Source organism: Anolis carolinensis, chromosome 5 (assembly GCF_035594765.1).
Source record: "Anolis carolinensis isolate JA03-04 chromosome 5, rAnoCar3.1.pri, whole genome shotgun sequence".
In the NCBI taxonomy this organism is placed as follows: domain Eukaryota; kingdom Metazoa; phylum Chordata; class Lepidosauria; order Squamata; family Dactyloidae; genus Anolis; species Anolis carolinensis.
In genome coordinates, this window is record NC_085845.1 from 2833371 (window position 1) to 2848264 (window position 14894).

Here is a 14894-nt window from a genome sequence, read left to right on the forward strand (position 1 = left end):
TGTTGTAATTACTGTATTTACGAATTTAGCCTCAAAATATCACGATATATTGAAAATATTGACTACAAAAATGGCTTGGATAATCCAGAAGCTTGGATATGCGAGGCTTGGATAAGTGAGACTCTACTGTAGATAGAAAAAATTTAGTTGCTATAATGAGAGTAACATAATTTCATTTTCATTACAGTAATTACTGTTGGAAATACAGTAGCAAGCGTCTTCAAGCCTCCACTAGTACAGTAGAGTCTCACTTATCCAAGCTAAATGGGCCAGCAGAACATTGGATAAGCGAATATGTTGGATAATAAGGAAGGATTAAGGAAAAGCCGATTAAACATCAAATTAGGTTATGATTTTACAAATTAAGCACCAAAACATCATGTTATACAACAAATTTGACAGAAAAAGTAGTTCAATACACAGTAATACTATGTAGTAATTACTGTATTTACGAATTTAGCACCAAAATATCATGATATATTGAAAACATTGACTACAGAAATGCATTGGATAATCCAGAACCTTGGATAAGCGAGGCTTGGATAAGTGAGACTCTGCTGTAATTTGCTTGTCCAGTAGAGTCTCACTTATCCAACATAAATGGGCCAGCAGAACGTTGGGTAAGTGAAAATGTTGGATAATAAGGAGAGATTAAGGAAAAGCCTATTAAACATCAAATTACATTATGATTTTACAAATTAAGCACCAAAACATCATGTTTTGCAACAAATTAACAGAAAAAGCAGTTCAATATACAATAACGTTATGTAATACAGTAGAGTCTCACTTATCCAAGCTAAACGGGCCGGCAGAAGCTTGCATAAGCGAATATCTTGGATAATAAGGAGGGATTAAGGAAAAGCCTATTAAACATCAAATTAGGTTATGATTTTACAAATTAAGCGCCAAAACATCATGTTAAACAACAAATTAGACAGAAAAAGTAGTTCAATACGCAGGAATGTTATGTTGTAATTAATTGAATTTAACACCAAAATATCATGATATATTGAAAACATTGACTACAAAAATGGCTTGGATAATCCAGAAGCTTGGATAAGCGAGGCTTGGATAAGTGAGACTCTACAGTAATTACACTATTTACGAATTTAGCGCCAACACTTCGCAATGTATTGAAAAATTGCCTACTAAAAGGCAGACTGCGTTGGATAATACAGAACATTGGATAAGTGGAGGTTGGATGAGCGAGACTCTACTTTATATGATTTTGTCTACTTACTGTACTGTACATGTATGCTTTGGTATGCAGCTTTCCCTTTACTCTATGTTTCTTGAGGTTGTGAGAGGGACTGCAGACCACATGATAAGATCCGGGACTGCTCAAAGCTTAGACTCCATTTTAGAAAAACATAAATGCTTGCGCCATGTTTAGATCTCTAACTGCTTAGAGGAAAAACTCCATCAGACGCCTTGTAGACTTTGGACTGTTAAGAGCAAACTCATGTTGCTCTTGATTATACGAAAGATGTCTCATATGGCATCTCCACAGAGAAACTACTTCAAATCCTATCTGTAACTGGATTGATAAGTTATGCACATGCATGCTGAATACATGAAGGTTGTGAGTAAACCACCTATGTTACTTTTAATGAAGTCTACTTTCTTTTTGTCTCTTGAGAGCATGATATAGAAACAAGATGTTTTATGCGAGAATAGATGTTTTTGGGCACTAAAAAGAAACACTTCTGAAGAACTGCTATATTTCGTGCATTGGCATAATCTCTGTTCATAATAGATCAGACAACCAGGTTATTAATCTAACAACTGAAAAGCCCAATTTCCTTGCACAAGTACATGTGGTTATATACCACTGAAGAGAAAATTTTACTCAAACGAGTTTTTGGCTTTTCTCTAGAAGATCATACTTTTACAAAAGGTTATGATTTTCAAATGGTTGTGAATTCCATTTTTCTCCAAAAGGTTATGGAGATTCTGGTTTTCCAAAAAGTTACGATCTCTAACAAGGCCATGCACAGAGATTTACTTACTAGAAGTCTCAACCAGTCCGTCCTCTTTGCAGATTCAACCATTCATGGGAACCGGCTGCTGCGACGGAGGAACACATCTCTCCCTCTCCTGACTGGGGCTTCCGATGCTGAAAAGAATTCTGGGAAATGTAGTTCAGGGCAGGAGCTTTTGCGTTCTCTGGCGTAGGGCTCCTAGCCTTCCCAAACTACATTTCCCAGAGTTCTGTGCTTTCTCAGTCTCTTTCCCAATGAACTCTGCTTCCTCCCTGCTGCTTCCCTCTCCTCATGGTTAGAGGCCATTCAATTAAAGAGGAAAGGCAGGCTTTTGGCTTTGCTTTGCTTCCTTGAACTGAAAAAAAACTGACTTTGGGAGGCTTCCGAGTTTTACAAAATGCAAACGGAAAAGAATTGGGTGAGTTTGGATTCTTAAGTTTTTTTGGCACATGTCGGACAGCATGTCGTAAATACGAATTTAACGAATCTGATCTGACTTACGACGACTAAGAAAAAAATTTGCACCCCCTAATAAACAGTGCCATTACCTGCCACTATTCACTGACTACCGTGTTTCCCCCAAAATAAGACAGTGTCTTATATTAATTTTTGCTCCCAAAGATGCTCTGGGTCTTATTTTCAGGGGATGTCTTATTTTTCCATGAAGAAAAATTCACATTTATTGTTGAATAAAAAAATGAACATTTATTGTATACTGTACAGTAGTTGTCAACGCAAACCAGCATAACCAGACAAACTGTGAATCCGATCAAGAATTTCTTGTTACTACCATTGTTTCCATGTACAACACTCTGTGGTACGTACATTTACCGATCCTGCATGCTCTGGTGTTCTGTTCGTTGGGCATGCTTCCAAACAAAAGCGTTGCTAGGTCTTACTTTCAGGGGAGGCCTTATATTTAGCAATTCAGCAAAACCTCTACTAGGTCTTCTTTTCTGGGGATGTCTTATTTTAGGGGAAACAGGGTATGTTGTCTCTATAAGGCAAGGAAGTCCATCTTGGAGAACTAAAGATCCAGGATCAGAAATGGCTACCTTTGTATACTTTATGTAAATTTTACAAAATATTGTAAGACTCTATCCCAGTGTAGGGTCAATAAGTTTTCTTTCAAATAGGATTCATATGAAGCACAAAAAGAAGCACAATTAAAGGCCTGGCAAACCATGCAAACAGGATCTGCGAAGGTGAACTGAACCACCTAAACTGAGCTCTACAGGCCAACGGGTATGTATTCTACAACAGGCATCAGAAGAGCTGCAAGATCAAGAACAAACCATAGGAGCAAAGACAAAGATCCACCTGGAGAAAAAGTGTTCTTGCCAGACATCAAGGGAACCACTGACCGCATTGGGAAGCTGATGAAGAAACACAGCCTTCAAACAATCTACAGACACACCAAAAAATGCTACGTTCTGCAAAGGATGAAAGGGATCCTCTCACCACTGCAGGAGTCTTATCGTGTACCATGCAGGTGAGGACAAGAAGTCTACAAAGAGACCCCCAAATGCAGCAATACCCAGGCACGAATCAAAGAATGTGAAAAGCACTGAAGACTAATTCAACCAGAGAAGTCACCTATAGCATTGCCCATGATGAACCAACCTGGACACAGCATATTAGTTGAGAGCACAGAAATGCTGGACCACTCTCACAACCACCATGCCAGGCTACACAGAGACACCAATGAAATCCATAAGAAGCACATGGACAATTTCAACAGAAAGGAGGAAATACGGCTACAGTATTAAAAAAACACAGTAAATAATGATCACCACTCAGAAACAAGAGAACTCCAGACAGCAAACAATGAAGGGCCAGTGGACAACTCCCAAACAGAGGGTGCCTCCAGGCAACAGAGGCCAGGCTACCTATAGAATCATAGGGTTGGAAGAGACCTCATGGGCCATCCAGTCCAACCCCCTGCCAAGAAGCAGATGCCTCTATGCAGATAGACTCACTGGTTGGCTTTGCAGCTGCATGGCTATTCAAGGCTATTCACGCTTGCTAATTCCAACATTCACACTTGCTTTAAACCAGTGGTTCTCAACCTGTGGTTCCCCAGGTGTTTTTGGCCTACAACTCCCAGAAATCCCAGCTGTTAGGATTTTTGGGAGTTGAAGGCCAAAACACCTGCGGACCCACAGGTTGAGAACCACTGGTTTAAGCAGGCAAGGGTTCTTTCTCCCACCCTGGACATCATTCCGCAGGTATATATACACTCCACTTACAACTCCCACAATTCCTCACAGCCTCAGGCCCCTTCCTTTTCCTTTTCCACTTAAGCGGCTGAGGGTGAAAGGGAGAGGCCTGAAGCTATGGGAACTGTTGGAGTTGGAGTCCAAAAACATCTGGAGTGCCAAAGTTTGCCCATGCCTGATGAAGAGGAACCCTTGGAGAAAAGCACTCTTTGGGTTTGGTCGGTTAACTGATTACAAATCCACCGAACAGTAGTATTGTCTAGCCCACATTTGACTAGTTTGTTTGCAAGAAGATCATAGGTGACCTCTTTTGTTCATTCCTGCTACTGAAACAATTACTGCTGTGTGAAACTTTGGGTTTCATTTCCCTTTGAACTGGTGGCTTCCAAGACTGTCCACTGGAGGAGAAGCAGGATGCCTCCACGAAAGATAAAGAGCTCGGTCTACTGATTAGTCCACTGAACATATCAACAACAAGACAAAACACAAAAATACACAAATAGACACGAATCCCTATCCTAAAACTACTGCAATCTATATATATAAAAGAGTGATGGCATCAGGGCAGCGGACAAAACAACAAAACTACAGGCCCCCCAACCTCGAAATTTGACAACACAACCCATCATCCACGGCTCTAGGTTGATACAACAAAAAGAAAAGAAAAATAAAGTCCTAATTAGAGAGAGAGGAATAATTGTTTTTATCCAATTGCTGCCAGTTACAGGGCTAAGCTCCACCCACTTGGTCTCCTAGCAATGCACTCAGCCCAGGGGACAGGCACAAGAGTCTGGAGAGACCCCTAAGGGCCATCCAGCCCAACCCTTTCTACTCTGCAGCAGGACACAATCCAAGCATTCCCAACACATGGACAACGTATAAATACTATACAATAATACACAGGGACATAGACCCCCTCAACCCTCACCACTTTCACAGTACACAAACAACCAAATGCATACTAAACATAAGGACAACCAAACAACAGACATTCAATACCACCACTACCTCAACAAGTTCTCACCAACACCACCAGACAATGCCACAGCAACGCGTGGCCGGGCATAGCTAGTAGTTAACTAAAATAAAATTAAAATACAATAAAACTTAATTAAATAATTAAGTTTGGTAAAATGGGACTGAATTGCAAGATGAAAACAAGGGGAGCGGAGTGACAGGTGTAAAAGAATCCGTGGGAGAATTTAGATAAGTTTGTCTAAATTTACGGGGTGCCTTCCCTCGTTGCTGGTTTCGTTACAACAGACTAACACAGTTACGACTCTGGAGAAGAGTCGGGAAACAACAATGAATTCATTAACCGGAATCAGGGGAGGGAGGGAGGGAAGGAAGGAAGGAGGTGCAAAACGGGAAGGAAAGCAACACAGACATGAAGTTCTTCCTAATGTTTAGGTGGAATCTCTTTCCCTGCCATTTGAATCCATGGCTCCATTGTGTCTTAGGGCACAGCAGCTACAACGATCATGTAAGGCAGCTTCAAACCCAAATGATTATATGGAAACCCTGGAACCAGCTTGAAGCCACAATAGTAATTTGATGTTTAATAGGCTTTTTCTTAATCCCTCCTTATTATCCAACATATTCGCTTATCCAACGTTCTGCCGGCCCGTTTATGTTGGATAAGTGAGTACTGTATTGCTGGAGGCTTTCACGGCCAGAATCATTGGATGTTCTGTGGTTTCCAGACTGTATGGCCAATGTGTCTGAGCAGCATATTCTCTTTTTTCTGTTTCGCCTGCATCTGTGGCTGGCGTCTTCAGAGGATCTTGTGGTCAAACAAGTGGAGTATATAAACGTGGACTGTCCAGGGTGGGAGGTAGAACAAATGTCTATTAACCAAGTTTGAAGGGTGCAATTGGCACCTGGATTTGCATGCATTGAGTGGGATCCATCAATGAGTATGTGAGTAACCATGAAGATAGCATAGTCAATTAGTGAGGACATTGGCTCCAACCCTGTCTGCCTTTGTGAAACAGCTGAAGACATGGCTATTTCAGTGTGCATTTGATTAATTCACCAACCTGATAGACCCTTTCACCGAGACATTACTTCTTAGCACTTTAATCCCTTCCTACCTTACCTTATCCCATATTATCCCAGTTGACTCACTTGTTTATGCACTTTATTAAAGTTTTGGATATTGTGTTCTATATGCCCGACCCTTTTTATCTCCAGTGGTTGATGCTGTATTACAGTAGAGTCTCACTTATCCAACATAAACGGGCCGGCAGAATGTTGGATAAGCGAATATGTTGGATAATAAGGAGGCATTAAGGAAAAGCCTATTAAACATCAAATTAGGTTATGATTTTACAAATGAAGCACCAAAACATCATGTTAGACAACAAATTTGGCAGAAAAAGTAGTTCAATACGCAGTAATGCTATGTAGTAATTACTGTATTTATGAATTTAGCACCAAAATATCATGATATATTGAAAACATTGACTACAAAAATGCGTTGGATAATCCAGAACGTTGGATAAGCGAGTGTTGGATAAGTGAAACTCTACTGTATTACGCTTTTGTTCTGATTTTGTGTTTTATTGTATTTTTATAATGTTTAAATTGTTTATTTTATTTGATTTATGTTATTACTGTTTTGTTTTGATATTCATTGTAATTGCTTTATTCTGTTTTGTTTTAGGCATTGCCCCATGTTAGCCACCCCGATTCCCTTTGGGGAGATGGTGGCGGGATAGAAAAATAAAGTATAATTATAATTATAATAATAATTATTTATCTACACAGAAGTAGGCAGGCCTTTGTTCCCTTTGTATTGTTTACTGCCTGGAGATATCCTTAGCCTGGGTGGTGTTCACTGGCTATTGATTGCTTGCTGCCTGGGTGGCATTCATTAGTTACTGTCTTGATTCTGGTGTTTCTCAATAGTAGTAGCCAAATGTGGTTCATTGTCATGATTTCTTCCTTTCTGTTGAAATTGTCCACCTGCTTCTTGTGGATTTCAATGGCTTCTCTGTGTTGTCTGACATAATGGTTGTCAGAGTGCTCCAGAATTTCTGTGTTCTCAAATAATATTCTCTGCCCAGCTTGGTTGATCATATGCTCTGCTATTGCTGATTTTTCTGGCTGAAGTGCTCTGCAGCGCCTTCTGTTGCAATCTAGCCATGAGACACCTTTTCACCCAACACTATACCAGAGACCAATATTCTAACTATTGCGGTTTATTAGGAAACGCAGGTACAAAAGGGGGAAAGGGGCATTTCTCAAAGAGCAGTGGAAACAGAACTATAAAATAGCAGTAGTCCATATACAAAAGATCAATAGTCTAGAATAGCAAGGTACATGAAATTAAGGACGTCAAGGACATAGGCATAAATCCATAAGCAGGAAAACAGGAACTTTTCCCAAGGCAAAACTCTCTCAGGAACATAGGCAAACACAGGATACTTGAATCATGAGCTGGAGAGCTGAAATGCGGACTTGAATTTATGGCAACGTTGTATGCTCTGAAGACACCAAGTAAACATCACTTAATTGAAACCCAGGCCCGATCAAGAAGCCATGAGATTATGCCTTTGACACTTGGGTCTCACTTGGGGCCGGGCTATGGCGCAGCTGGCTAGTAACCAGCTGCTATAAATCACTTCTGACCGAGAGGTCATGAGTTCGAAGCCCGGGTCGGGTTAAGCCTCCAACCATTAATAGCCCCGGCTTGCTGTTGACCTATGCAGCCCCGAAAGACAGTTGCACCTGTCAATTAGGGAAATTTAGGGACGCTTTATGCGGGAGGCTAATTTACAACACCATAAAACTGCCAGCAAAACATGAGGAAAGGAATGAGGAAGTACAGCCACTACTGGACGGTGAAGCAACAGCTCCCCCTGTGGCCGGAATCGTGAAGCTGGAAAAATGTTTTTTTTAAAAATACCTCTGAGTCTGTCTAATGTATGTTGTTTGTCTGTTGGCATTGAATGTTTGCCATATATGTGTTCATTGTAATCCGCCCTGAGTCCCCTTCGGGGTGAGAAAGAAGGGCGGGATATAAATACTGTAAATAAATAAATAAATAAATACGGACTTCTCAGAGTCTTTCTGAATGCCAAATTTATCCTTCACTCCCTCTGTGTGGAGGCCTAATCTGATATTAGAGAGAAATTCCCCATCTGCTGAAGGCTGATTTCCCAAGAGAAACTGACTTTTCCCCTGTTGCTAATGAGCAACCACTGGAATCCACTCTAATCTGTCTCACTCTAATCTCAGGCCTGCAATTCACCTCAATCACTCAGAGACTCCTCAATGGGGAACCCATCACCCCCTTTGTCCTCTGAGAAATCCTCAGGATCTTGCTGCTGAGCCCCAACACCTTTCGTGTTCTTTGACTCGTGTATGGATGCTGCTGCGTTTGGTGATCCCTATGCAGACTTGTCCACAGCTGCATGGCATGAATACGACCATGGAGCCCAGAAACCACAGAACACACCAATCCTCATCAACTTCACTCTCTTACAAGCCGAAAGCAGGCCCACACTTCCCATTGAAATACTGGTAAGTTTAGGCTAGTTAAAATTGTTTTGCACTTGAATTATTGCATAGTTCTTTCATATTTTTTGCAATACAAATAAGATATGTCCAGTGTGCAGAGGAATCAGTTCATGTTTCTTTCAGAATAGAGTCTGACCTGCCAACAGTCGGAGGGACCTCAAACCAGCACTCGGTTGAAAAGGTTTGAGGACCCTTGGCATATTGCAATCCCTCCTTTTCTCAATTCAGAGCATTATGTTAAATTGGAGAAGGAAGAAGCCCGCGTTTCCTTCATTGGAAGAGCAGCCCAGTGGCCTTCCTGCCTCAAGACGGTATTTTCTCAGCACACTCCAAAAAAAGTCAGAAAGAAAAGGGGTCCCCGATGGGTGGGAGATCCTAGAATCTAGCTGGCAAAAGGGTTCCCAAAAATGCCGCCACGCAGAGAGCATTTTTGGAAAGTGCAGAGGAGAAAAGGCTCCGACTCGGGCTCTTCCTCCCAAATGACATGCAAATAAAAAGTTATGTAGACAGTGCATCTGCTCTGCAGACGCGGCGTGTCAGGGATCTTGTAAATACACCTTCATTCAACTTTCAGCACGTTGTTGATTAGTGGTTCGGTTTTTGCATAATGTGGCAGCTGCCGCCGGCACTTTCGGGAGGTTCTGCAAAGCCTTCCATATGGAAGTTGCTCTCAGAACTCCAAAAGAGTGATCGGGTGTCGTGCTCCAGCACGCCATTTGCCTCGGAGAAGGTGTGAGATGCTAAGCTAAATATGACAGGAGTTAACCGCACGGAGCCCCAGCTGACGGATCCGGAGAGGGGCGAGGGGGGGGGGGTCGTGTTTACATCGCACGGGACTGGCACCGATGCCTCCATCCCGAGCCGGAGGGGCCGACGGTGGGCCACACAGCGGCCGGAGGGGTCGCCCTTTGGCCGGAATGAACCACAGCGGGGGCAAATGGCACGAGGAGAGTCTCTGAAATAGTTTTCTCCTAGAATCATGGGATAATAGAGATGGAAGGGACCCCCCAAAGGCCATCTAGTCCAACCTCTTGCCATGCAGGAAAAGCACAATCAAAGCATCCCTGACAGATGGCCATCCAGCCTCTGTTAAAAGCCTCCAAGGAGCTTCCACAGGACTCCGAGGCAGAGAGTTCCACAGCTGAACAGCTCTAAGAAGTTCTTCCTAATGTTTAATGTGGGATCTCCCTTCCTGCCACTTGAACCCATGTCTCCATTCAGTCCTCGCCTCCAGGGCAGCAGAAGGGAAGCCTACCCCTCTTCCTTATGGCATCCTTTCACATATATATTTATAGATGGCTTCTCTCCTGTCTCCTCTCCACCTTCTCTTCTGCAGGCTAAACAGACTCAGCTCTTTGAGATGATCCTCATAGGGATTCATAGTCTCCAGACCTTTGATCCTTTTAGTCTGTTCCTCTGTTCACCTTCCAGCTTAGAGTCAATATCTCTTTTGAACTGTGCTGACCAAAATTGGACACAGTGTGATTCCAGGTGAAGAGTTCTGACCAAAGCAGAATACAAAGGCACCAAGACTTCCCTCCATCTGGACACTTGACTCCTTTGGATGCAGCCCAAATTCCCATTGGCTTTTTGAGTTGTTGCATCACACTCTTGGCTCATGTTCAGCTCGTTCTCCACAAAGGCTCCAAGATCTTTTTCACATGGACTGTTGTCAAGCCAGGCATCACCCATCCGATATCTTTGCATTTCATTTTTTCTGCCCAAGTGAAGTATCTTAGTGGGTTGCTGTGGGGTTTTTGTGCTGTATGGCCATGTTCCAGCTGCATTCTCTCCTGATGTATCACCTGCATCTGTGGCTAATGGCATCTTCAGAGGTTCTGTTGGCAGTGAAGCAAGTGGAATGTATATATACAGCTGTGGAATAATGTCCAGGGCGGGAGAAAGAACCCATTTCTGTTTGAAGCAAGTGTGAATGTTGCAATTAGCAAGCTTGAATTAGCATTTGAGTAGCCATGAAGTTTGCAAAGTCAGTCAGTGAGGGTATACACTCCACTTGCTTCACTGCCAACAGAACCTCTGAGAATACTTGCCGCAGGTGCAGGTGAAACATTAGGAGAGAATGCTACTAGAACATGGCCATACTCAAAACAAGCCAATAATTTCGGCCATGAAAGCCTTCAACAACACATTGAAGTATCTTACCTTAGTCCTTGTTGAAATTCATTTTGCTAGTTTTGGGCAATCAGCTCTCTCATCCTTCTGCATCCTGACCCTGTCCTTTGCTGGTGTATTTATTATTTACAGTAGAGTCTCAGTAATCCAAGCTTCGCTTATCCAAGCCTCTGGATAATCCAAGCCATTTTTGTAGTCAATGTTTTCAATATATCATGATACTTTGGTGCTAAATTCGTAAATACAGTAATTACTACATAGCATTACTGCGTATTGAACTACTTTTTCTGTCAAATTTGTTGTATAACATGATGTTTTGGTGCTTAATTTGTAAAATCATAACCTAATTTGATGTTTAATAGGCTTTTCCTTAATCCCTCTTTATTATCCAAGATATTCGCTTATCCAAGCTTCTGTCAGCCCATTTAGCTTGGATAAGTGAGACTCTACTGTATTTATTTATTTTATTTTATTTATTTATATATCGCTCTTTTCCCTCAATGGGACCCAGAGCGGTCTTACATAAAGGCAGAATTAAATGCCATATATAATACAACAAGTAGAAAAATCAAACATAAAACAGAAATAAAAGCTGATATCCAAATCAAATTAAAACAAATAAAACCATGTGACCATTACAAAAGGGGAAGTTTCAAGCCAGTCTGTGTTTGAATTAATATAACAGTATTAACAGTTAATTAATATGAACAGTATTCACTCTCCCTCCCCATTTGGTCCCACCTGCAGACTTGATCAGCAGGCCCTCTAAACCTTCATCCAAGTCATTAATAAAGATGTTGAACAGCACTGGGCCCAGGACTGGACCCCCGTTATGGCACCAAATATTTATTTATTTATTTATTTATTTATTTATTTGCTACATTTATATCCTGCCTTTCTCACCCGAAGGGCACTCAGAGCAGCTTACAAATTATATTTACATACAATACAGGGTGTTTGAAAAAGAACTCCCTATTCACCATTTAATTTAAACTTTGCAAACTTCATGGCTACTCAACCACCCTGTATATTATATTACTAGCATAGCACAATACATTCATTAAATTACTATATTATTATTATTATATTATTAGTAATATTACATGTAAAATGTAATATATAATTACAATAGAGTCTTGCTAATCCAACCTTCGCTTATCCAACATTCTGTATTATCCAACGCCGTTTGCCTTTTAGTAGTCAATGTTTTTGTAATCAATTTTTCAATACAAAGTTTTGGTGCTAAATTCGTAAATACAATAATTATTACATAGCGTTATTGTATATTGAACTGCTTTTTCTGTCAATTTGTTGTAAAACATGATGTTTTGGTGCTTAATTTGTAAAATCATAATGTAATTTGATGTTTAATAGGCTTTTCCTTAATCCCGCCTTATTATCCAACATTTTTGCTTATCCAACATTCTGCCAGCCCGTTTATGATGGATAAGCGAGACTACTGTATATTTACATACAATACAGTATTATCCGGTATTTATTAGGTCCTTATTTTATTATCTATGCATTTTATCTCATTATTGTACTCCTGCATAGATGCTTCAGTTCCTCCACCCATGCAGATGACAGAATTGTATTTGATGGTCAATTGATATTATTAACTATTATAATACCTCTGTTTTATATTGTATTTTGTTTTTATTTTGTTATATTGTGAATTGTATGTATGTTGTTTTTATTTGATTATGTTGTTAGGGCTTTGCCCCATGTAAGCTGCCCCGAGTCCCTTTGGGGAGATGGTGGCAGGTATAAATAAAGTTGTTATTATTATTATTATTATTATTATTATTACTACTACTATATTAATAGCATAGCAAAATACGTTCATTAAATTACTATATTGTACTATATCAATATACTGTAATATTATTAGTAATGGTACATGTAATATGTAATATATAATTAATATTATTATATTGTATTATTATTATTATTAGTAATATATCATACCACATTATAATATTATCAATATTATATGTATATACAATATATCATATTATTATATATTATTGTAAATTATATTGTATATTATAAATAGTCACTTCTTTCCAGGATAAAGAAGAGGAACCGTTGGGAAGAAGCACCCTTTGGGTTCGGTCGATTCACTAATTACAGATCCACCTAATAGTAGCATTGCCTGGCCCACATTGGACTTCTTTGCTTGCAGGAAGGTCATGGGTGACCTTGCCAAAGGCCTTTCTGTGCCATCCCTCCTCTTCCTCCTCCTTCACTCTTGTGACTCAGCTGGAACCTCAGATTGACTCTGGTGAGGATGATGGGATTCAGGTTCACAATCAGGTTCAAAATGTCCCTGTTGTAGAAGATGAGGAACAGGGAGTGCAAGTTCATTTTCCCACAGCAAGGAATGATGTTGCTGATACTGAAACTAGCCAGGTGCAAATGGACTTGGGAAAGGAGGACAGTTCTCAGTCTGATAACGAGGCTCAGCAAACTAACGAGCAGGCTGACCTTGACGAAACAGGTTCCTTAGATCGAGGTGACCGTTGGAATTCAGGGTTCGGAGGAGTGTGAGAATTGCAAACAAGAGGGAGGTTAGAGGCCAGAGAAATGCTTTCATGCTTTGCAAAGGGCATTAAAGCAATGTGTTTGGAGACAAACCTTTGTCAAAGCAACTTTCGTTCAACCACGAAGCAAGCTCTTATTTTCCTGGATTACCTTGCAGCTTTTGTGTTCATGTTCTTAGGACTTTGTCATGCTCTATTGGGACCTTGCTTTATTCCTCATGATTTCTGGATTTATTCTCTAAGGCTTTATTTTGTAACCATTTTTGGAACGTTACTTTTGCTTTTAAAGAACCTTTTATCTTATATTTTCTAATAAACTAAAAAGACTTCAACCTGTGTGCAGTTTGGTGTATATAACAAGGTGAAGCTAACCTGAGGTGCGACATTCACATCTCTACGGAGCAGAAGGATTTCACCCTCTCCCTTCCTCCCCAGCACCCACTGCCTCCATCCCACAGACTTGTCAATGTGTGAGAGGTCCACTGAGACATAATCACCTTCTTCGTCTCAATTGCTCTCCTTCCGAAGACATGGCATTCTAATCCAGTCCCACGGAAAAATAAGCTGTCAGCCGATCTCGGCGGTTCAAAACCTTTATTGATGTTATCTACAGCTATGTACAAAAAGAGAAGCTAACACACATGTCTCATCTACAACAGAGCTTAATGGCAACTGGCAAAGCACCTTATCAGCAAAGTTATCTCCTACCAACATTCCAATCTAGTGATTTATGTCCTGCTACATAATGTCAGAAGCTGAATCATGTCACTCTATGCAGTAAATCTACTTCTATGCACTTAACCATTCCTCTGCTGGAACGCTTGCTGGAACATAGCACACTTACTCTAGCTTTAACAATGAGTTAACATTTCACGACATTAACAAGTACTCTGACAAGACTTACTTTTCTAGCAGAGACATGATGATGGGAGGTAGAACCAGTATAGGCATCGGCAGGACCACCCGCGTGAGGGCCGTCTCTAAGAGCGCCTGCAAGGAAGGAAGGGGAACAGGAGGCAATGGTCACGGAATCACAGAAGTATAGAGTTGGAAGGGTCACCCAATGGCCATCCAGTCAAACCCCCTTCTTCCTTTCCGCTAGGAAGGAAGCCACTATCAAAGATCTCCAAACAGATGGACCTCCAGCCTCTGGGAAGGAGACTCAACTAGACTCCCTGTGATGTCTCAGGTGCCTTTGGCCCCTGTAACCCCTGACCCCGCAGCCATTACTGATCAAGTGCTGAGGAGTTTTTCCCAGCTCAGCAAGTTTCTCTCCCTTTCCAGGGGTTTCCTATTGATGTTTATGTGCCAGGCCCAATTACGACCGGCCTTGAGTCAGAGGCAACTCTCCCAGACTCTCCAGAGAATTCAGCATTTGATAGGAGAGCGTCTTTCAAAACAGATAGGCCCCAAAGGCAGATTCTACGTCGGAGTGCTAGATTAGCAGAACGAAGCGATTGTGGTTGAATCCACAAACTGAGCCTATTCTCTTG

The 14894-nt window shown here is 41.1% G+C and overlaps 1 protein-coding gene across 4 annotated transcripts in view; it reads right to left on the reverse strand.

Annotated features, from left to right (window-relative positions):
• sfxn5 (sideroflexin 5) overlaps positions 1-14894 on the reverse strand; it is a 129824-nt gene that overhangs the window by 51098 nt on the left and 63832 nt on the right. For all 4 annotated transcript variants that reach the window (XR_010006523.1, XR_507685.3, XM_062981929.1 and 1 more), the window contains exon 12: positions 14306-14391. Coding sequence is in view for 2 of the 4 variants with exons in the window: in XM_062981929.1 (XP_062837999.1) it covers positions 14306-14391 (86 nt within the window). In the remaining 2 variants the exon portion in view is untranslated. The remainder of the gene's footprint in view (positions 1-14305; positions 14392-14894) is intronic.